This window comes from Lentinula edodes, assembly GCF_021015755.1.
Source record: "Lentinula edodes strain Le(Bin) 0899 ss11 chromosome Unknown C8R40scaffold_37, whole genome shotgun sequence".
Lineage (NCBI taxonomy): Eukaryota > Fungi > Basidiomycota > Agaricomycetes > Agaricales > Omphalotaceae > Lentinula > Lentinula edodes.
This window is the reverse complement of record NW_025764343.1, coordinates 251,825-271,840: the sequence shown is the minus strand read 5'-3', so window position 1 is coordinate 271,840 and position 20,016 is coordinate 251,825. Positions and strand designations below refer to the sequence as shown.

Sequence of the window (20,016 nt, the reverse complement as noted above, 5' to 3'; positions counted from 1 at the left end):
GTCTCGACTTCAAGCCTCAGACTTTATCTAAAATCTTCATATCTTGTATCTATCCCAGGAGATGTATACATATTATACTAGATTATACTCTTGCTTCGATGATACTTTTAACGAGGTCAACGTCGGCACTCTCAACGTCAACCACACGCTTCTCTTTTTGTAACAAGCCGTTGAACTCCTTTGGCATGATCTGACCCTCAAAATCGAAGTTAGGTGTCTCTTTTAAAGCAGTGGAGACCGCTTCGGAGAATTTGGCTGGATGTGCTGTAGACAGTATCACTTGAACGACAGAGGGCCCACTGCAAGGAAAGAATTAATATTCTTTGTAGGAATTTAGGAGATATGCACAAGACACACTTGTGTTGCGCCATCCGCTCGGCAGCGAACAACCCTACGGCGGTGTGAGGATCAACGACATAGGAGGGAATTCCAGAAAAGTGAGATTGAATACTTGTCAGTATCTAAGGATGACAGTCATCAAACAAACATTCACGCCAAAAATGTAGAAACCAACCTGTTCATCACTGACTCGCTCCGCACAGAAATCTTGTCGTGCGGTTTCCAGTACAGAAGCCGGAACCTCAACCTTTCCATCGCTCTTCATTTGATTCATCCATCCAGCTACAATCTCACCGGCTTTTCCCCGCCGATCACTTTCGTCTTCGGGAACGTTCACATACGCCAGATACCACAGTAACCGCTCGAAATTACTGGATACCAAAATATCCATCGCTGGACTCAAGGTCTCTTTGACTCCACTGTTATCCTGAGTTGCCTGCTTACCGTCAGACGACCCGGCAGCCGGTTGCATCGAAGGGGAATCGTCTAGAGGCGACGAGTCTGCTTTTTCGTATCGACCGGTTTTCCAGAATCGAGCCAGAATATCGTTAGCATTCGTTGCAACACCCAATTTACCGGCCATCGGTAAACCCATCTTTTTGGCGTAGTAGCCAGCAAGGATGTCACCAAAGTTTCCTGTTGGGACGACAAACTGCACATCAACATCTTCGCCTATTGCCCGACGCAAACTGAAATAAGCAAGGAAGTAGTACACTGTTTGAGCCAGGATACGAGCCCAATTGATAGAGTTCACGGCTCCGAGATGATGTTTTGCATTGAATTCAGTGTCCGCGAACAAGGCCTTGACTATGTCCTGTAAGGAGGAGGATGAGCGCAAGGATCGCAATGGATAGGGAGATCAATCACTTGACAGTCATCGAATGTCCCTTTGACCGCCAGATTATGCACGTTGGCATCAGTGACAGTGGTCATTTGGGCTTCCTGGATTGGAGATACCCGGTCTTTGGGATGCAGGATGAAGATGGATATGTTTGCTTTGTTACGAAGACCGTATATTGCAGCACTGAACGACGACTCAGGAGAGAGGAATGTCATTAACATATACAACACACCTTCCGGTGTCTCCGCTGGTGGCTCCTACGACGGTCAACTTCTCAATTATTTTTGGATTCTTCTCATTCCTCCGTTGCAAGAAGAACTCGAACAAGTTCCCTAAAAGTTGAAGTGCAACATCCTTGAACGCCCATGTAGGACCATGCCAAAGCTCCAATACATATTTCTTGTCCTCGAGCTTTTTGAGCGGTGTAATCTCTGGATGTCGGAAGCTAGCATACGACTTCATCACCAAGCTGCGCAGCTCCTGTTCCGAAAGTTCATCTCGCGAGATGTATAGTGAAAGCACAGCCACGGAGATATCTACGAAAGAATAGCCTTCCCAATCTTCCTTCCAATTTTCAGGTAGTTTCGGGATGAAAGTCGGGATATAAAGGCCTCCGTTGGGTGCGAGGCCAGTCAGAACGGTCTACGAGCACAAATAAGTTTGGATGGCTTGATTTTCGGGAGGGCTACCAACCTCTTCGAAGGAGAGCTCTTGAGAGCCTCCTCGAGTTGAGAAGTACTTCATGAATGTTCGAGAGAAACGAACTCAAGAAATAAGTATGACTCCAGAAATTGGAACTTTAGATTAGATTAGATTACTTATCCAGCGAGATCTTGAGCGCTTACTTGGTATGTATGTAGTTTTCAGAAATACTTTTTCTTTCCTCGCACTCTAATTACAAATACTAGTCTTCCAAATCCAACCTTGAGGCATTATTAGATGGCGAACACAAGATATCGGCCAATTCATTTAATCCGCAAGAGGTACTCCCATCTGTTCCAGAAACAAATATATCACACTCACTCCGAACTTGCTGCATGTCCTCTTCTGGGTCTTCAGTAGTGCGATGAATATAGGCAGTTTTGATACCTCTACAAATAATGAGAATGAGCAAGAGTAGGTTGTAGAAAATGACTCGACATTTTAGCAGCAGCACGTAGATCATAAGCATGAGCAGCCACCATTATGCATTCCTTTGCTTCAAGATTCAGAAGTTCCAACACTTTCTGATACATTTTCGGATCTGGCTTTGACAGTAATCAGATTCAGTCATGTACATGGGAATTCGAGGGGCTGGGAAGCTCTAGTACCTTCGTAAATCCTAGAAGTTGAGAGGAGAAGAGGGCGTGGAAGGACAATTGCGAGGAATATACGAGGTCCAATTGTAGACGTGTAGTCCCGTTTGCGAGTACAACTCTGGGGTGATGTCAATTTATAGACCTAAATTTCAAGAATACATTGTGCACTCACACAAAATAATCTTTTTTCAATCTTTTCAAACCCGCGACAGCATCTATCCAAGCTTCTCTTCCAAGTCAGTCCAAAATTGTCCAAAATGATGCTAACTTCACACACCATTTTGGTGATGCCAACTTTGCACCAAGATTGTTCTGATATCATCTCCCCAAATATCCGTGGTCACCGACATGTCTTTCTCGGACAGCAGCTGATCCAACACTCTGCGGTGGGTAATATCGATGTCCTCTTGGGGTTCACCGTTTTGGAAACGCTGGTGAATTTCACGAAAAAATCCAGCTCTCCAGGCAGAGGCGAACCGCGTCAAATCCTCATCCGATTGTAATTTTGGAAGGATAAGCGGAGTGTTGGCGCATTGTTTTTTTAAAGCAGCTACAACGGAAGCAGACCAGTTCGTACAAGTACCCATCAAGTCAAAGATGAGAGCCCCAGAAACTCCTGACTTCACCTCCTGACTTGCACTCATTACTATTAACGAGACGCTAGTCAGAATCCCGGATATTTGAGATCAGGGAAGTACACAGGAGAAGATGTAGCGGCAGGCAAGTACATATGGTGGAAAATAACCGCGAACTTAATCGACAAACACTCAACTTTTGTTTATGAAAGCAACAGACCTCTGAGGCTCTGCCGATTGAATGATGAGTATGCAGGGCCAAAATCTGGCACAATTGACGATGATGTACGTGCTTAGAGGGAGATCGGATAAACTTACGTGCCAATCTGAGGGGATTGGGAATTTTGGGCCTTACATACATACTGTCTGTATACATGAGAAACATGTACACCCTTGTACACCCATCGCTGTGGACAAATACAGAATCATTTACAGTAAACGAAAAGTACATACTTACATTATTACGGTACAAACTATATAACACAAGGAGAGTTCTGCTGAAAAGCGTGGATCGGTATAAACGTAGTGCAAAAATAGGGTGAATATTTGTAAAAAATGGTGCCTCCCAACGTGGAGGTTTTAGATTCAATTAAATAAAAAGATGAGAATCATCCAGGTCGCAAGAAAAATTAGCCACAACGATCTTCTGGTCGTGAGATGTACTGCAGCAAGTACAAGGTGAGATTACGGTCTTGCAAAAGTGATATTGTCATACCTGACTATCCTCCCAACGTCAAATTTGACATCGAATATATGGCTAGAATGTGCATTCTTGAAAACCCTCAATGAGCTCTCCCTGCCGGATTCGTTACCATTCAGAACATCCTTGATATCCCAAACCCGCACACTCTTGTCGTAGCTTGCACTGACGAGGAGGCCACTGGAAGGATCAAAGGCCAACGCCCGAACAAGGGCTTCGTGGCCTTGAAGGGTACGCAAGCACTTTCCAGTGAAGGCAGACCAAATCTTGATTTTCCAGTCATTTGAACCAGAAATAATTAGTCCGCTCTATAAACGAAGACTCATTCAGCTGTGTCGTAGACTTTTGCACACAGGACTTACACTGTATTCAATGCATGCTAATCCACGATCATGACCTTCAAAGGTTCGCAATCGTTCACCGCTACTAGCATCCCACAAAATCATCTTCCCGTCGCCACTGGCACTTACGACACGACCATCTTCCATACCAACAGCATTAACCGGGCCTTCATGTCCTCGCAAAGTGCGATGCGCCATCAGTGTTTGCCTATTCCAGACTCGGATGGTAGTATCTTTAGAACTGAAAGATGCCACGATGAAGCAATTACAGGTTATACGAAAGATAGCGATGCTTACCAGCTCACAATCCAGTCATTGTCAACTCTCAAGTCAAGAACACCTCCGGAATGACCACGCAGAACGGTAGAGACATGGGCATCCACCTTGTACTCATCTTCAACAATATTCCACGTCAAACAAACGTCCCACACGCAGATTGTACAATCGCTCGACCCAGAGAACATTATTCCTCGCCTGACCACTTCTTCGACGCGGATAGAATCATTGTCATTACTTTCGTCATTTTCTTCCTTCCAGATAAATTTCAAACAGAGAACACTTCCTGCATGTCCCTCTGTAACCTCCACCTCTTGTGAACCACTGTCATGTATTACAGGGGACGTGGGCGTTCGACCTCTTCCGAATGTTCCTATACATTTGGCGGTTTTAGAACTCCACATCTTGATCGTTCGATCTCGAGAGCCAGTGACAAAAAATTTGTCGGCGGCAAAAGTGGTCGAAGATGGAAGCTCGATACAGTAAACGCTGAATGCTATTTGATTAGATGTATATATCGAATTGACAAAGTGCACGCACCTATCGTTATGACCACTGAGTTGTATTACATCCGGCTCCCATTTATCCCAATGTTCAGTCAATATGGCAGCTGGTTCGGTCGATGGACGACTATGGCTGGAATTTGACATGCCCATTGTGGTAGAAGAGAAGGATGAAGAGCGTGAAGACGTTAGTTCGGAGTACGGAGACATCTGATCCGCGATGTACATCGGCGTAAGAGACGAAGAACGCGAAGGGGGGACGGAGAGACTAGCATTGGAACTTGAAGGGGAGTATGCTGGTGCTGCAAGACGCTTGGTGAAGGCACTCCCTACCCAACGTCTTTCCAGCTCCAGCCGATCTTGGTAAAGCCTGAGATAATCAAGAGATGAAGGTTGTATTATTGGTATCGAAGAGACGAGATCGTCGGGCAATGCAGGCAATGCCTTGTCTCGCCCTGTGATGGCGGATTTCCTTTGATCCAAGAGGTATTTCTGTATCGCGGCAGAATCTTTCGTTATACCACCTCCAAACTCGCCGTTACCCCAGCGACTTTCAAAAAGAGTACGCCACACTGAATTATCCAGAGAAAGCTGGCGCCACATTTTGGACACTGAAGAACAGACAAGAACATTCTGAAGACATTGTTCCGGGGTAGAAACCTCTTCGAGGAACGTGTCTCGAGAAGCCCAGAGAGATGAATTACGAGGAGAATTGACTGAGGTATTGGGGTGACAGAAAGATCCGAAGGCAAGAAATTCAAGGACGCGTAGTGCTACTTCGGCGGGTAGCAAGGACAAGATGTCTATACCAGTGACAACTCGAGCTCTGCTGAAGCTGCATTTGATCCCTCCACGCCACGTAGTCCCGCCGTAATGGAATTGTTCCGGTGGTAGGAAGCACGCCTCGTCATCCACGTCAATCAATTCTCCTTCTTCTCCGTCCAAAGGTGGAAGATCAGTGTAGTCGATGTAAGAATATTGGGATGAAATGGAGTGCCCCATCGTAGAGCGATCGAAACTACTATCTTGTGTCCAAAAATCACTAATGTCCCCTGAATAAGACTGTTCCGGGTAGTGGTTGCTCCCACGCGCGTAATTATTTGCCTTGCCTTTGCCTTTGGTAAGGCGACTGAGCGAAGGAGTCGGCGAGTTGGACATGTAGTTGAGATACATAGAGTGACGATGAGCTTCGAACGGCATATCGATGCCGTTCAATGGGACGAAGTTTTTCGAAGAAATTGGAGAACGAGATGTGGATATGATGTTTTTGGTGGGTGATGAGACCAAAACATCCCATATCCGAGGAAATAGAGTTTTCAATGATGTACCGGGAGTGTGGTCAGCTCGGTCTACACCTGGAGTTGAGGAGGAGGAGGAAGAAGGGAATGGAATAGACGAAGCGAAATAGTTCAATGTTGGGGTGGAATATATAGCAGCTCGCCTTCCAAAGGACCCGAATCCCTTGTAAGGTGTGCTTGTGTTGTAGCTCCAGAAACTGTAGTCTGCATAGTCACTCGTCTCTATTTCCTCTGTTCCAATTAACGAGAAGTCAGAAGTGCTCGGAGAAGGAGACTGTGACCTTGGTGGTACACAGTGCGTAGATGCGGAAGCAGTTTTGGAACTGGAAGCCGTAGGGGAAAGAGGTGCTGACATTGGAGATATGGATTCGAGATTGATCTTTCAAGTATCCCTTTGCTACAAGTACTGAGCGAACAGCAGAGCACAGAACAGGATGTGATGGTCGTTGAACAAATTCAATAATGAAGTGGCGAACTGTGGGAAAGTTTACCTTGCCGCAACCAAGACCCGCCTCAATTCAGATTTCTATTTGCACTCTTTTATTTCCATACCTCGTCTCAAATCTATGCCCGGACAGTTTCACTTCGAACTTGAAGCGGCACTGTGGATATCATCGCCCCACAACCCTCTACTTATGCTATTCCAATAGTCTGATGCAAGTCTAATGTCATTGGTGATTCCACATCGATTGGCAGTCTTGCCAATGCATACCACGCTCTGGTGTTGTCGCTTTACTAGTAGTGATCAACATAGTTGCTACAATGACTGTCACCTAGCTAATCACTTCTATGTGTGCATTCACCAAACTGAACAGCATACAAGCCTTCGAATCCACCATGATCCATCCCTTTGGTGACACTGACTCCTAGTCCTCGAAAATGTATTACCGTGGAAATGTATCACCGGTACCGTGGCCTGTCCGCGTCTTCCCTCTTCTCATACTTCCTGTGTGGGTGTGTACACTATTTCTTGACAAAATGTTAATACACTTTTCATTTCTTCTACATGTGATCTCGATTATGCTCAAGATTTGCCTAGATTTGCACGACTCGCCACTTAACGATTCTTGGTCAACCGGTCATTCCTCATTCCTCATCATGAAACACTAGAAAATCAACCTTGCAGTTGCTCGTACTTTCTGCTCTGGAAACCCCGGGAAGAGTAATATGAACGTGAGCTGATCTGGAAGTAGAAGGGATGCACTCTTTAGGGGTAGATTGTTGAAAGCGTCTATGCATGCACACACAGCCTGTGGACACATACGCAAGGGAATAACACTACAACCTAGCTCTGGTCTCCGCCGGCAGCATTTCCTCCAGGTGATGAGCAATTTCTTTACCAAGTAGAGCTGGTTTTTCCTGAGCTATGAGATGCCCAGATCCCTCGATGCGGACATTGCTGCAATTCTCGGGGCAAAGCCAAACACGCTCTTGCGTTGCGTTGTGCCGTGAGTCCAAACTTTTTGTTTGATCAGATTAAGTACATGGACCAGAAATGAACTTGAAAATGATACGCACTCAGGCTTACCTGGACCAGGCATAGCCCACCTTAGTTTGATCCTAGGGTCCAACTCTTTCTTCCATAATCTCACCCATGCTTCCGGCGCGCCAGTTCCTGCGTCAGTGAAGACTATAGCTTCTTGTATTGGTGGTGTCTTGAGTCGAATCCTAACCTGATCCTGATACAAGGCTGACTCAACATACAGGTCCAGAACCCGCGGGTCCCAAGCACGGAAGAAAGCACTTTCCAAAAATCCTTTTCGTGCATCCTCTCGGCTGTTCCAAGACCCGCGTCGACCCAAGGCACCTAAGGCTAACGAGTTGGGCGTGTAATAGAACTCTGGGTTCGGATATGTGATAACAGGATCAACGAGAAAAAGGGAAGTGAAAAGCGATGGATGCGATATTGTTGCGAGAGTTCTGAACCATTGTTTAGCAGAACGCAGGTATCACAACAACAGTGAAACGATGACTGACGAAATTGCACCTCCAAAACTATGACCAACGGCACATATGGGGTTTCGGGGACTGTCATGCGAAGTAAATCCGTTTTGGATCCTACGCTGCGCTTCAGATTGCGCGACTCGAGGAAGGTGTGTTGGGAGTGGGAACAAGGCAGGTGTTGATGGTAGATAATAGATGAGAAAATTCAGAAGATCCCGGGCAGCGGACCTTGTGTGTACTGAATAACATGATGAACCCAACTCAGTCAGAAAGATGCACTGAACGTACTCAAGCTATTGAGCTTCCCAATGTTGAGCAGCGCAGAATCGCCATGATTGCATGCTTCCCATACCCAGATCTCTTGAACACATGATTGTGACTGTTGTGACGACAATAGTGATAGGATCGTCGGTTCCCAAGTCTATGTGGAGGATTAGTACAATTGGCATCGCGCACAAGGGAATATCATGACCTCTTTATGGAAGCCATTCGCGTGCGCGAAGAACAACGTGAAACCCCCTTTCGCCGTGTGTGTGGACGTACGAGCGTATCTGTTCAGACACAACCACAATGCTTTATGCTGTGGGTGCCTGCCTTCATTTTCGTACTTTCTTCGAATTTCCCGGAGTTTCGATTCAGCCTTCTGTATGCAAACCTTCCTTTCCTCCTTGGTCATGGTCTCGTCCGCAGTTGGAGTATCAGGTAACACAATATCTTCATCTTCACGGAGATATGCGGCCGGGACGATGTGCGTAGTCAAAGTGTATGGAATACGATTGTCATCGCCCCATATAGGTTTTCTCTGACCCGCAGGGAGACTTGGTTTCTGCAGTGCTTCAGGAGGTGGATATACAGAGGAAAGATCAACGGGTATTCCTGGATAGGCGTATCTGGGAAGATTTGGGGGACCTAGAATTTCGGAGGTAGGCTTTGGGTAGACCAACGGTACCGGGGACATTTTACGACCAAACAAGAGGTGATATTGGAATAGTACATTTCGCTGAGGACCGTATAAATCCAAGAACGGACCGGCTATTGACAAAGCGGTCCCGGGTAGCAAGTCTTCCCATTTAAGCCTCCGATTGCAAATTAGAGAAGTTCATCTCAAAGTTAACAAGTACTAGCAATTACCAACTCCGGAGTATATGTACAGACACGTAAATAATACAATCATGCAGGACGGTTTTTGCTCCTCTTGCCGACCTGGGCTTGGAAACCGCTCTTAATTGCGTTGACACTGCGCCGACTGCCGCAACTTTCGCATGACATGAAGAAAATACGATTCTCCTTAGTAAGTAGGGTATCCATTGATTTGCAGGTTTTGCATGCAACATATTCGACTGTGAAGGAGTATCATTGATGATTCTTGAAAGGAAAATTTATGCAACATACCAATATATCGTCGCAAAACATTTTCAACCTGTTTTTGCTGGAAACGACCTTTGATAACTAAACGACCAGCACCATCGACACTCCCAGTAGTACCCATCTCTGAAAAGAGGAACTGGATGACATGTTCGGGCTTGATACAACGAATTGCATTAGCTGCAGGAACAAGAATTATCAGATTGAAGTTGTACCTGTCTGTGCATTTTCTTGCAGATATCCGTGACATTGGCAAAGACCGATCTCTTGTTACCTTCACGGTGAATGGAAGGTGGCGCAATTGTGTATCGTTTTTGAGAAGAAGATGAAAGAAGAGCAGGATTAGCAGCATGCAAAAGGAAATAAAAGCGCGTAAGAAGCTGCGTGACAGGAAAATTAAGTCATGTAAAGTCAGCGAAAAGACCGAAATCAAACCTCTGGATAAAGATAATCACGGTCACTGGATAACCAGGGCTCATTACCGAGGTCAACGCCGACCGGAGCATCGCTTGGTTGAGCGAAAGGATCGTTCTCGAGGTCAGCATCATCAATATCAAGATTGGGGTTGTGTTCCACTTCTCCGTCTTCCTCTTCCTCAGCCGCAGACTTCGATTTAGACCCAGACAATTCCTTTTCAAACGCCTCCATGTCTAGCGCTGCTTTTTTCGATTTCTTTTTCTTCTTCTTGATATCGGAGAAATCCAGATCCTCTGTGATCGCTGGAACAGAAGCACCAGCGGCAGGAGTAGACGTTCCGGAATCTCCATCTGCCTGAGCGCATGTGAGATGAAATGGGTGGGCAGCAGGAATACCATTTCTACTTACGAGGTCCATCGGTATCTCCTTCTTTTTCTTCTTTTTCTTCAAATCCCCGAACATAGCCTTGAAATCTTCATCTTCATTCTTCGACCCCTCTTCCCCATTCATTTTCATCTGTTCATGGGCAGTGGTAGGGCCCAAATCGACTGCCTCCCCGGTTGTAGTCGTGTTATCGATTGTGTCGGGGGCTGGCGCAGTCGGATCTGCATCGGCACCGAGAGGATCCTCCGTAAAAGCAACAGCCTTTTTCTTTCGTTTCTTGAGGGACGGATCGAAGAGAGGTTCTTCAGAAGCCATTGTAGTAGAGTGATAGCAAAACTGAAAGTTCTGACTCGTCGTGTTAAGATTGCCATCATTCGATTAGTAAGCGTTTACCTCTCCTGCCGAAAACATCCGAGTGCAGAATTTCTCTCAACTCTTCGATGTTTGCTCGACGCACTGCTGCTCGTGTCATCACCCAGCCTTCGCTGCTGGCGGCGCCTTCAAATGCCAGGAATATGGCTACTCTTCGTGAAATTGAATTGCGTCTTAAATCTGTCCGCAACATCGAGAAAATTACCAAGGTCTGTCGAAAATTGTGCTGGAGCGAGCGTTCACCAATTTCCCCCCATTCTAGTCCATGAAAATGATTGCTTCAACTAAGCTGGCTAAGGCCCAAAGGGCTATGCAATCTGGTAAGCTCTATGGTGAAGCCAACGCTGGTGAGTGCTTTCAAGAATGTTGTGACCAGCCATTGAATTAGTGCGTAGAGGTTTTCGAGACCGCCAAGGAGGGTGTCACTGGGTCCCGAAAGCTGTTCCTTGTCTTGTCTTCGGACAAAGGTTTATGTGGTGGAATTCATTCTTCCGTCACAAAGGCTACTCGTCGTGCTTTCAATAACGCACCTGACTCTCCCATCCCTGGCGTCTCCGTGGAATCCGATACCTCTGTCATGGTTATTGGAGACAAATCTAAAGCACAACTGTCGCGTATCTATCCTGATAACCTCAAGCTCACGTTCAATCAAATTGGCCGGGATGTTCCAACGTTTGCTGACGCCGCAGGTGTCGCAGACTTAGTGGTGAAGAGTGGCGTGGAGTATGATTCCGTTGTGATCATCTACAACAAATTTGTCTCTGCCATCTCGTACGAGGCTGCTGCCGTGGAGGTCAAGGGCGAGAAAGCGTTGAAGGAAAGCGGTCAGTATATTTGTTCCGTTTTATATGTATTGGACGGCCGCTAAATTAGATCACAGAGGGATTCAAGAAATACGAGATGGAAGATGATTTCACCAAGGATCTTGCTGAATTCTCGCTCGCCAATGCGTTATATGCTACCCTTACTGAGTCTCATGCTTGCGAAATCAGCGCGCGTCGTAACGCCATGGACAATGCATCCAAGAATGCTGGAGATATGATTGGCAGTCTAACGATGCAATATAACCGTGGTAGACAAGCAGCTATTACCAACGAGCTGGTTGATATTATTACTGGTAACGTTTTCAGTAACCTCTTGCGTATCAATTTTCTCATTAATTATTTAATAGGTGCTAGTGCTCTATGAGCATTATAGATTCTCTCTGTATGCAGCTGTGATAACATATATTGAGTCAAAAAATGCATACGTGAAGTCTGAACATCCGACTCAGTTATTCCATCCATGAAGGCTTAAGAAATCATGAGAGTGCCTGATGATTCAATTCTCTTATCCTCTTTTCCAGAAAATGCTCACCTCTGGGATGCTTGAGTCCTTTTGTCTGTATCTCTGTGTTAGCGTACCTGTACGGCGGCGGTATGGCACGTTACTAACGTTTCGCCTTATTTGGAATGCGAATGTGCTCCTCACATTGCTTAGCGTTGCTTCCACTGTCTTACTCGAGAAATTCAGTCCAATTCGTACATGTATTGTCCAATCAGTTTATTCTGCAGTATCTCAATCACTTCTTAGGTGGGGCTCTCCGGGATGGACAGATGATAATTGAAAACATAAGGAAGGCGTAGAGAAGCGGCCGGTAAGTTATGTCCTTCGTTCTTATCTGTTAATATCATCCACCTGCGATCAACAGCATTGCAGTTCAATTCGCCGACGTCATGACGTCTGCTCGACCCTATCTGTTGCGTAAAGGTGTGTTTTGAACGTGTGGTTGAACCTGAAGCTCTTGGACCTGGATCTGGTATGAGGCACGCGCACAAAAACAAACCGTTAGTCGTACTCAGGTCGTACTGCTTACTGCCTTTTTTGTTGCACTTTAGTTCGAACGATGACACCGTACGTGCCCGTGATTTTGAATAGGCTTAAACATCTGTGTTTGATCTTGATTGAATTCGCTAGGAATCGATCTGAGCCCGAACCTTGGTTGTCAAGATTTTAAAGAGATTTACAGTTGCAGGTGATACATATGTAAGTGGGCGTTCTTGCTACGTTCTTCACTTATCATAAATCCTGGTCCCGGAACTAGTTTCTGGCAAGTCAAAGAGCAAACCGGCGTCTTTTCTTGCTATGGAAGTTCCAATATAGCAGAGCTTCATATTAAAGATTGAGCTCGTAAACCCTTTCCGCGTTTTCTTACCTTGAAAGCTGCCGTATACATAATAATATGGGATTGTAAGGAGAAAAACTCATTAGCCGTTCTGTTGCCGTATCTCTACACTGATTTATTTCTTTCAAGGAGCAGAGTACTTACAGGGAGTTGACTGTTGGGACTAGTATGGCCCCAATTGGATAGTCTTGAGACCCTGATGAGAGCTGGCTGTTTTTCTGGCAGGCTTGACCATGCTTGAGCTTGAACAATGAACGTACATAAGTATCACCGTTGACACGTTTTCACGACGACCCTTGTTGCAACAATATTAATGCAACCTTCACATTTGATTTGTTCATTTGATTGCTCTTTCACATTCACCTGAGGCAGTCTTTCAGTCCAGTCCTCAGGCTGGCCAAGTCCCAGCAGGTCCCAGCTAACGACAATTAGTATTAGTCGTGTCAGGCCGTGTTGTTATGTCGTTTTAGCCGGGATAAGCCTACTCCGAGTCTGATATGTTTCGCCTGGTACATATAGGTTCTTATAGGGTATACCAGGGATATGCGTTGGTCAGTGTATACGCGGCGTCGTTACTGGTTGTACATATTTCGACGGTATACGATGTCAGGCTCGAGGAGTGTGTATTCCGCCGTATGAATGGCAGAGTCACCTACCAGCGCGTGCGATATTTTGTATCGTTTCGTCCAGGGAGCGACGGGAAGAATATGGAAACAGATTGAAAATGCATAGTTTCAGAGTTCAAGTTTAGAAGGACAAAGCTGGTCATATACTCTGCATACACTTACATTATTCCCTTATGGCTAGTAATACACAGATAGATGTCCTAATATGCATCCCGTCGTGTATTATGACATTGACAAGCTTGTGAAATGTTCAGGGATTTGCAGTAGGTAGCTGCCTTAGTGAAAGTAATCAAATTTCTTGTGCTCAGGCGGAGAAGACGTGTGTGTTTGTACTAGGTGTATGTACTTAACAGCTAACTTATGGCGGTATGATAGGGGAGTATGGGGACTTTGACAGTGGGGCAGTATGAGAGTTTTGACATCTCATCAACTTCGAATCTCGGACCGGCAACTACCGGCAACCAAAAACACATTTAAAACGTTACCTATTTAGTTCTTATCGTCCCTTATAATAAAGTCCTCAAAACTCACCCACAACCAGCACAGCGAGAATGTCACACACGACTCCGGTTTCGTTGAACAGTATACCTCAGGAGATCCTCTCAGAAATTGCACTTTTCGCCTCTACCGAAACATTTCTAGGGCCTCCAGCTGGACTCGTATCTTTGATCAAGACCAATCGTTGGACCCATTCATGTCTTTCGTTCTTCTCGAATCCATATGTATATGCTAAAATATACGAATCGAAATTCGACGTATCGCCAGTGTCCCGAAGGTTAGGAGTGAATTCGTTCTCGACGTCCGCGCTCGCTCTGGAACTCAAGAGGAAATGCATATTGCTGAACCGTATTCGAGATCGACAAGGCTCACGCGTGAATACATCCACTCAGGACGAAAATTTACAAGAATTCCTCGTTCAGATCTATCTCATGGTAGTTGAGAATGAAGGGTATAACGAACGGCAACTTCGGGAATATGCTCACATAGATGAATGGCTCAAGGAGTTTTGGCTTGATGAACACGGAGCGTCTGGCTCATGGCAAGCTATCCAGCGAGGGCTGTGGCCTGATCACTCCGAGATTACATGTCTAGCGATGTGGTTATATTGGTTTCTTCTCAAGCCAGGTATGCTGGTCAAGTATATACTACAAAGCTTACCTTGACATCTTGCACTTACAGAACAGTACAAGAGGGAGGATCCTTATACGCGTAGAGCCTTGAGCATCCTCAAAGTCTATGCTCTAGGTACACATTGGGTACGTCCCTCGAGGCTTGGTTGTAATTGCCTGATAACTCTTGTGCTAGTATCCCCTTGTGACACCTTCATGGACCGAATTCCGTCCTTCCTCTACTGCTCGTGGGGCGCCGCTCACGGTTTACGACTCAAAATTTGGTCTGAGGGCACCTGCACTCTCAGTACCCGCTATACTATCTTTCATCTCCCTTCAGAGCCACCTCCACGAGCGGACGGACCACTCGATGCCTCTGGTGCCTTCACAAGCATCGCCGCCTCAAGCACTGCTACTAAACACTATCGGAAATGAATGGGAATGTGAATGGGGCAGGTCAACCAATTTAGGAACTCAGAAGCTCCCGGCGGACAAGGAACTGTTAGATGCTTTCAGGCCAGGAAGGTTCGTTGGACAAGTCTTATCTTAGCCAACGTCACACGACTGACTGCTATCTTACAGTCTTGATGGTGTATGGGAAGGGATATTTACGGTGAAATATACTCTGGTCTTGGTATCATTTTATGCCCGTTCTGAAGAGACTACCCGGTTTTGTAGTACACCGAATTCACCTCTTACGCGGCATTATTGTCTGGGGCCCCGCCTCACTTCCTGCAAAACACACTCGTAGCGCAGCACAAACAAACGTGGAAACTTCGGGAGCATCATCTTCTATCATCATCTTCTTCTGACCCCTGTCCCCTTCGATCTGGTAACGAAACGGACAACATTCAACCGGTAGCATCTGGCAACGCCCTGCATGCGTACTTCCCTCTGGAAACACAAATCGAGGAAACAACGGAAGGCCTTACGATCACTGCATCTGGATCAGGAAGACAGCCTTTGTTGTATCAACGTGCTGGATCTCAAGCCAAGACAAAGTCTTCAAATGAAGTGAAGGCGGCGAAAGATACAGAGACCCGCGTTTTGGACATCATCATTACAGGCGAGGTGAACTTGCACTAATGCCGTCATATGACTACCATTTTTACTGACCATATAATTGAAGGGGCATTCCTCTTGGGGGGAGTTCAGATTAATCGGCCGAGTCCGTCCTTGCGACGGGTTGATCAGTCTCTCTAAAGACTATGTACGTTTCCTCCCTTACAAATGGTTGCTACCTTTTGACAAATGTCCTTGGATGAACTTGAATAGATCAACGGCGATAGGGGAAAGTGGCTTTACCGTGGATATCTCGTTGGAAATCACAATTCGAATCTAGCTGGACGGTGGCGCGATACATTGAGTCCACCCTCAGTACCAGGGTATGAAGGATGCTTTACCATGACACGACGCCGTTAATGCCTATCGATATCGTCCTTTTGACTTATATGTATGTAACATTCAGATGATCTTTCCAAACTTCCATTGACCCAAATGATAGGCAAATGTATTGTAGTACATATAATAATGCCTTCAACGAGACTGTCAAATACCCCGCAATACGTTGTAAACTGTACTTAGCATGTACACAATCTACCCATCTGTCTTCAAATGTCAGTGATCTAAATGGAGATGAAAATTCATTGCAATGAACGTTTCTTCTTCCGCCAGCGTTGTAATCTGAATACATGTTTTATTTCAGAGACTACTTAGGTACATAACTATCATATTTCAATCCTTATGCATTAAAGACATTCCACCCGCATTGATGTGTGCCAAGTAAATTTTGGTTTCAGCAAGGATCGCCAAACGACCTTTGCCAGCAAAGGCAAAGTTTGCGGATTTGGTACCAAGGAAGAATTTGCCAATCAATGTCCCGGACGGATTCCAGACCTATTCACAACAGTGTTAGTGAAAAGCTGGTGAAAAATACTGGAACCTAGTACATTAATGCCATCGAAGCAAGCACCTATTCACGAAAGGTTAACTTCCTCAGCAATAACACAGCGAGTCAACGAGCACACACCATACACATTTCCAAACTCATCGACGCCCAAACCATCTGCTGCTCCCGAATCAGCGTACGCAAACACTCTCTTGTTTTTGAATTCGAGTGTCTTTGGATCAACGTCGTATTTTTGACTAATCCGAGTGAATCAATGAGCGAAGATTCCTAAACATAGAAAACTACCTACATTGTTGCAGGCAACGTGAGATTACGACCAAATTTTCCGATAAGGGAACCAGTATCGGCTCTGCAGAATATCAGAAAACAGTGACAGTCAATATTTCGATCATCAAGACTGACACATATACGGTTTTGTGGTCTCTGGAAAATGCAAGCCCATTAGGTTTATTTAACTGATCAGCCACGACGCGAATGGCCCCAGTACGAGGATTGAAGGAGTATATTTGATTTGGGAGTTGTGGCTCCGTCTTGAAATGTTGATAATATCCATAGCTTGCGGGAAGAGTACATGAGCGTTATCCGGATAAATGGAATATGCATAGACATACGGAACATCTGTGAAAAATATGTTCCCCGAAGAATGTACTTTGACATCATTCAGGGAGTTGAATTGTCGTCCATAGAAGTGGTCAAGTAAGACAGTGACGTTGTGAGGTGGATGGGGATTGACGAGAACCAGGTTAGCAGGCCGATGACCTCGACCTTCATTCGTCAAAAGGATTTGCCCTTTATACAGTCCAGTACCACCATTCGTCATTTGGACACTCTCTGGAAGATTAATCTACGTGAATGAGAGGTCGAGTCATGCTCCAGGAGATATAGCAAGGTGTGGATGTATACCTTATAATGTGTGACATTCACATCTGTTGGACCTTCCGCCATAGCTAGTGCAACCTCTTTCAATGAAACTTTTCCGACCTGATTATTATGGTTGATATCGCTACGTCCAAGGTCTCCTCCAGCGTTGCTGCAAAAGAAAATCTCGTCCGTGTCCGGTACCCAGACCGGTGCTTCATGAGCGAAAGCGAAAGAAGGATCGGAGCTGATAACGTTAAGTGAAGGATTTGGGCCTATCACGTCCAAGAATTCATCTTCGAAAACTTGAAAGAAGGGAACAGTGTGGTTTGTCGGATTGAAATGTCGATCATGGAGAACGTCGCGAAAGTGTCCATCCGTCCCAATCACATTGAAGTCTAGAAGGTTCACAATCTGCTGGTTGACATAAGGTTTTGTCTTAATCAGGAAGATAAGATATTACGCACTGCTATTTGACCATGTCTGTCGTGGATGCTTCGCTCTGGGAGTATCGTGGTACGGTATGCGTACAGCAAGGCGAGTATTCCCACAATCGCACCAACGAGCAAGTTCAACATGTCAATGTCATGTAAAAACAGATGCTTCGACTCCGGGTCACGGAAAAACACGAGTTACGCGCTTCAATGGTTTACACATTGCGAAATCAAGGAAGTATAGACAAGGACATGCAAGTATTACTAAAATGGTTAACATCATCGAAAGGCGCTCATTCGCAAAGTACTACTTTGCATGGAGTTGTCACGACTGCCAAAAGACGATCCAAGCACATCATCAGGACCGATATCTTCTCCAGCACCCTCCGCGGTACCCATAATGATGGCAAGGTCTTTGAGATCCTTGTGTAGTATTTTTGTGAGATGTGCTAGACCAGCTTGCTGTTCCGCAAGTATCTATAATGGTGGGTCAACAACGGAGTCGACAATCAAAGTCAAGAGAATATTAACCTGCGCAATTCTAGCCAGTCCTTCTTCGTCAACAACCCTCCATTCACTACTTCCTCCAAAAGTCGCATTTAAGCTTTGTTCTCTGGCCTTGAGCGCTCCGACAACAGCCCACAGTTCCCCCAACTTGCTCTTTAGCCGACCTTTCCCAAACCCCTCACCATTTGAGCGTAAGCCTGCGTTAGATGCCCCAACACCAACGTCCGCAACAACCTCTTCGAGCACGCCCCTCAGCGCTTCTTCATTTTCGTTGATTGCAGAACTCCGTACACTGGGAATCAGCAGGTGTAGATGTTGGACTAGCCTTAGCAGACGGTGCGTCATTTGTGTTTGGAGAGCAGAATAGCGCTGCAATCTGGGTACAGTTAATGTTGAATGATTTGTCGATAGTGTGCGTAGCTTTTGTTGAAGCTCGAGGAGTTTCTCCTTATGAGCGGCAGATTGTGAAACTTGGGCATCGACTCGTCCTCGGAGATCGTCGAATCCGATTGCGAGAACAGGTACTAAACTGATATAGCAAGTTAGTAAAGCTTTAAAGATGAGATATTAGAGTGTAGAATGTACCAGGAAGGATCAGGATTTTCACGAACAGCTTTCTGCCAAAGAGCTTCATTGACGGCGTTTGGAGGGCGTCCATAAAGATTGACTTGCGATGGCTCGACTATGTTGTAAAAGTAATGCTGGCTCAATGTTAGCGTCAAAGGATCCTACGCAAATAAGAGTACGTACCTGGAATCTGCAGGTCGCAGGATTGCGCGCATCCCAAGCTCCGACAATTCCTTCGATCTTCTCTTGCAATCGAGCAAATTGAACCTGAGCATCCGCACTTTGATTATGCGAACCCACGGTACTTGAGACCAACCCACCCAACGGTTTGCCTAGAGCACTGGCGCCTAGGGTACTTACACCTAATGTACTGTTTCCGCCTAACATGCTACCTGAGGTAGCATTTACGGGAGCAGCATTTGCGCTCCCAAATAGAGATCCCGTTCCAGTCCCGGATTGTTGTCCTGTCGAAGATCCTCCGAAGAGGGGATTGGAGGTGGAACCACTTCCAAATATCGAGCCACTCGTATTGGTATTTGTAGTGGAGGCACCGCCAAACAGAGGGTTAGTGTTAGTGTTAGTGTTGCCAAACAGCCCAGGTTTCGGTTGATTTGGGTTTTGTTGCTGTTGACCTCCAGGCGGTGTAGCAAAGAAGCTACTCCCGCTGGAGCCAGCGGGTTGGGCAGGTTGGGCAGTACCAGGCCCAAACAGAGAATTTCCACCAGTTGCAGCGGGGGCATCTGTTTAGCCATCAATAATCGCTTGAGAAGGGAAAAGTTGCAGTACACACTAGTTTGACCACCAAATATGCTGGATCCAGTATTGGTCGTTGTAGCTGGCTTCCCAAACAAACTATTCCCCGCAGCATTGTTCCCAAAGATACTTGATCCAGTTCCTGTGTTTGTATTGGAACCACCAAATAATGGGTTTCCCGATGGCTGTTGGGCGACGCTATTGGTGTTGGTTGAGCTTCCGAATAAAGATGGTGTAGATTGCTGCGGGTTCGCGTTATTATTCGTGCTCTGAGCTCCGAAGCCCCCAAAAATGCTCCCTCCAGCAGGTGGATTTGTGGTAGCGCCTGGATTGCTGTTAACAGCACCAAAGAGGCTGGTCCCCGAAGCAGGAGTGGCAGAAGTACCAAAAAGAGACATCTTCACGAGAGAAAATTATTTCAATTCATGTCCTGATG

The 20,016-nt window shown here is 45.9% G+C and overlaps 9 protein-coding genes across 9 annotated transcripts; 2 read left to right on the top strand and 7 right to left on the bottom strand.

Moving 5' to 3' along the window:
• Positions 1 to 19: 19 nt before the first annotated feature.
• Positions 20 to 1,977, bottom strand: C8R40DRAFT_1256811 (tryptophan synthase beta subunit-like PLP-dependent enzyme). Its single transcript, XM_046233779.1, has 6 exons — positions 1,874 to 1,977; positions 1,413 to 1,822; positions 1,207 to 1,363; positions 515 to 1,153; positions 358 to 461; positions 20 to 299 (listed from the first exon to the last, which is right to left on the bottom strand). The coding sequence occupies exons 1-6, from the start codon at positions 1,922 to 1,924 to the stop codon at positions 83 to 85; spliced, it is 1,578 nt and encodes a 525-aa protein (XP_046082561.1). The 5' UTR covers positions 1,925 to 1,977; the 3' UTR covers positions 20 to 82.
• A 50-nt stretch (positions 1,978 to 2,027) lies between these two features.
• Positions 2,028 to 3,459, bottom strand: C8R40DRAFT_1122013 (HAD-like domain-containing protein). The gene is made up of 5 exons (XM_046228839.1): positions 2,756 to 3,459; positions 2,651 to 2,702; positions 2,491 to 2,596; positions 2,321 to 2,427; positions 2,028 to 2,271 (listed from the first exon to the last, which is right to left on the bottom strand). Exons 1-5 carry the CDS (start codon positions 3,120 to 3,122, stop codon positions 2,085 to 2,087), a joined length of 819 nt encoding a protein of 272 aa, XP_046082560.1. The 5' UTR covers positions 3,123 to 3,459; the 3' UTR covers positions 2,028 to 2,084.
• Positions 3,460 to 6,667, bottom strand: C8R40DRAFT_1122009 (WD40-repeat-containing domain protein). The gene is made up of 5 exons (XM_046228838.1): positions 4,911 to 6,667; positions 4,392 to 4,859; positions 4,116 to 4,335; positions 3,769 to 4,061; positions 3,460 to 3,715 (listed from the first exon to the last, which is right to left on the bottom strand). Exons 1-5 carry the CDS (start codon positions 6,524 to 6,526, stop codon positions 3,643 to 3,645), a joined length of 2,670 nt encoding a protein of 889 aa, XP_046082559.1. The 5' UTR covers positions 6,527 to 6,667; the 3' UTR covers positions 3,460 to 3,642.
• A 742-nt stretch (positions 6,668 to 7,409) lies between these two features.
• C8R40DRAFT_1207521 (Alpha/beta hydrolase family-domain-containing protein) lies at positions 7,410 to 9,073 on the bottom strand (the record flags this gene model as incomplete). The annotated part of the gene is made up of 5 exons (XM_046233169.1): positions 7,410 to 7,630; positions 7,690 to 8,091; positions 8,149 to 8,353; positions 8,395 to 8,536; positions 8,588 to 9,073. The coding sequence occupies 5 exons, from the start codon at positions 9,071 to 9,073 to the stop codon at positions 7,450 to 7,452; spliced, it is 1,416 nt and encodes a 471-aa protein (XP_046082558.1). The 3' UTR covers positions 7,410 to 7,449.
• Positions 9,074 to 9,285: 212 nt separating this feature from the next.
• C8R40DRAFT_1054430 (translation initiation factor) lies at positions 9,286 to 10,596 on the bottom strand (the record flags this gene model as incomplete). Its single annotated transcript, XM_046224927.1, has 5 exons — positions 9,286 to 9,455; positions 9,508 to 9,637; positions 9,696 to 9,860; positions 9,916 to 10,251; positions 10,306 to 10,596. 5 exons carry the CDS (start codon positions 10,594 to 10,596, stop codon positions 9,286 to 9,288), a joined length of 1,092 nt encoding a protein of 363 aa, XP_046082557.1.
• A 125-nt stretch (positions 10,597 to 10,721) lies between these two features.
• Positions 10,722 to 11,841, top strand: C8R40DRAFT_1174597 (ATPase, F1 complex, gamma subunit domain-containing protein; the record flags this gene model as incomplete). The annotated part of the gene is made up of 5 exons (XM_046232203.1): positions 10,722 to 10,862; positions 10,916 to 11,000; positions 11,049 to 11,477; positions 11,534 to 11,770; positions 11,825 to 11,841. 5 exons carry the CDS (start codon positions 10,722 to 10,724, stop codon positions 11,839 to 11,841), a joined length of 909 nt encoding a protein of 302 aa, XP_046082556.1.
• Positions 11,842 to 13,994: 2,153 nt separating this feature from the next.
• On the top strand, positions 13,995 to 15,974 carry C8R40DRAFT_1054787 (uncharacterized protein; the record flags this gene model as incomplete). Its single annotated transcript, XM_046224953.1, has 7 exons — positions 13,995 to 14,568; positions 14,623 to 14,699; positions 14,749 to 15,077; positions 15,135 to 15,165; positions 15,231 to 15,623; positions 15,682 to 15,762; positions 15,828 to 15,974. The coding sequence occupies 7 exons, from the start codon at positions 13,995 to 13,997 to the stop codon at positions 15,972 to 15,974; spliced, it is 1,632 nt and encodes a 543-aa protein (XP_046082555.1).
• Positions 15,975 to 16,246: 272 nt separating this feature from the next.
• Positions 16,247 to 18,300, bottom strand: C8R40DRAFT_556383 (calcium-dependent phosphotriesterase). Its single transcript, XM_046235447.1, has 9 exons — positions 18,285 to 18,300; positions 17,787 to 18,230; positions 17,365 to 17,736; positions 17,073 to 17,305; positions 16,864 to 17,016; positions 16,751 to 16,810; positions 16,582 to 16,697; positions 16,502 to 16,524; positions 16,247 to 16,448 (listed from the first exon to the last, which is right to left on the bottom strand). The coding sequence occupies exons 2-9, from the start codon at positions 17,895 to 17,897 to the stop codon at positions 16,287 to 16,289; spliced, it is 1,230 nt and encodes a 409-aa protein (XP_046082554.1). The 5' UTR covers positions 17,898 to 18,230; positions 18,285 to 18,300; the 3' UTR covers positions 16,247 to 16,286.
• On the bottom strand, positions 18,033 to 19,978 carry C8R40DRAFT_1162663 (nucleoporin complex subunit 54-domain-containing protein; the record flags this gene model as incomplete). The annotated part of the gene is made up of 5 exons (XM_046230265.1): positions 18,033 to 18,230; positions 18,285 to 18,789; positions 18,846 to 18,961; positions 19,011 to 19,567; positions 19,618 to 19,978. The coding sequence occupies 5 exons, from the start codon at positions 19,976 to 19,978 to the stop codon at positions 18,033 to 18,035; spliced, it is 1,737 nt and encodes a 578-aa protein (XP_046082553.1).
• Positions 19,979 to 20,016: the final 38 nt, after the last annotated feature.

Bases quoted from the DNA above. Each gene is read 5' to 3' on its own strand.
- C8R40DRAFT_1122013 (XM_046228839.1), bottom strand. From the start codon at position 3,122: ATGAGTGCAAGTCAGGAGGTGAAGTCAGGAGTTTCTGGGGCTCTCATC. The intron at 2,428-2,490 runs GTACTAGAGCTT...TTACTGTCAAAG, and splicing joins AACTTCTAGGATTTACGAAG to CCAGATCCGAAAATGTATCA. The intron at 2,272-2,320 runs GTCGAGTCATTT...CATTATTTGTAG, and splicing joins CTACGTGCTGCTGCTAAAAT to AGGTATCAAAACTGCCTATA.
- C8R40DRAFT_556383 (XM_046235447.1), bottom strand. From the start codon at position 17,897: ATGTTGAACTTGCTCGTTGGTGCGATTGTGGGAATACTCGCCTTGCTG. The intron at 17,306-17,364 runs GTATACATCCAC...TCATTCACGTAG, and splicing joins TGAATGTCACACATTATAAG to ATTAATCTTCCAGAGAGTGT. The intron at 16,811-16,863 runs GTCAGTCTTGAT...GATATTCTGCAG, and splicing joins GACCACAAAACCGTATATGT to AGCCGATACTGGTTCCCTTA.
- C8R40DRAFT_1122009 (XM_046228838.1), bottom strand. From the start codon at position 6,526: ATGTCAGCACCTCTTTCCCCTACGGCTTCCAGTTCCAAAACTGCTTCC. The intron at 4,860-4,910 runs GTGCGTGCACTT...AATAGCATTCAG, and splicing joins CTCAGTGGTCATAACGATAG to CGTTTACTGTATCGAGCTTC. The intron at 3,716-3,768 runs GTATGACAATAT...TACTTGCTGCAG, and splicing joins GACGTTGGGAGGATAGTCAG to TACATCTCACGACCAGAAGA.
- C8R40DRAFT_1256811 (XM_046233779.1), bottom strand. From the start codon at position 1,924: ATGAAGTACTTCTCAACTCGAGGAGGCTCTCAAGAGCTCTCCTTCGAA. The intron at 1,154-1,206 runs GTGATTGATCTC...TCCTCCTTACAG, and splicing joins GGACATTCGATGACTGTCAA to GACATAGTCAAGGCCTTGTT. The intron at 462-514 runs GTTGGTTTCTAC...TGTCATCCTTAG, and splicing joins AGCGAGTCAGTGATGAACAG to ATACTGACAAGTATTCAATC.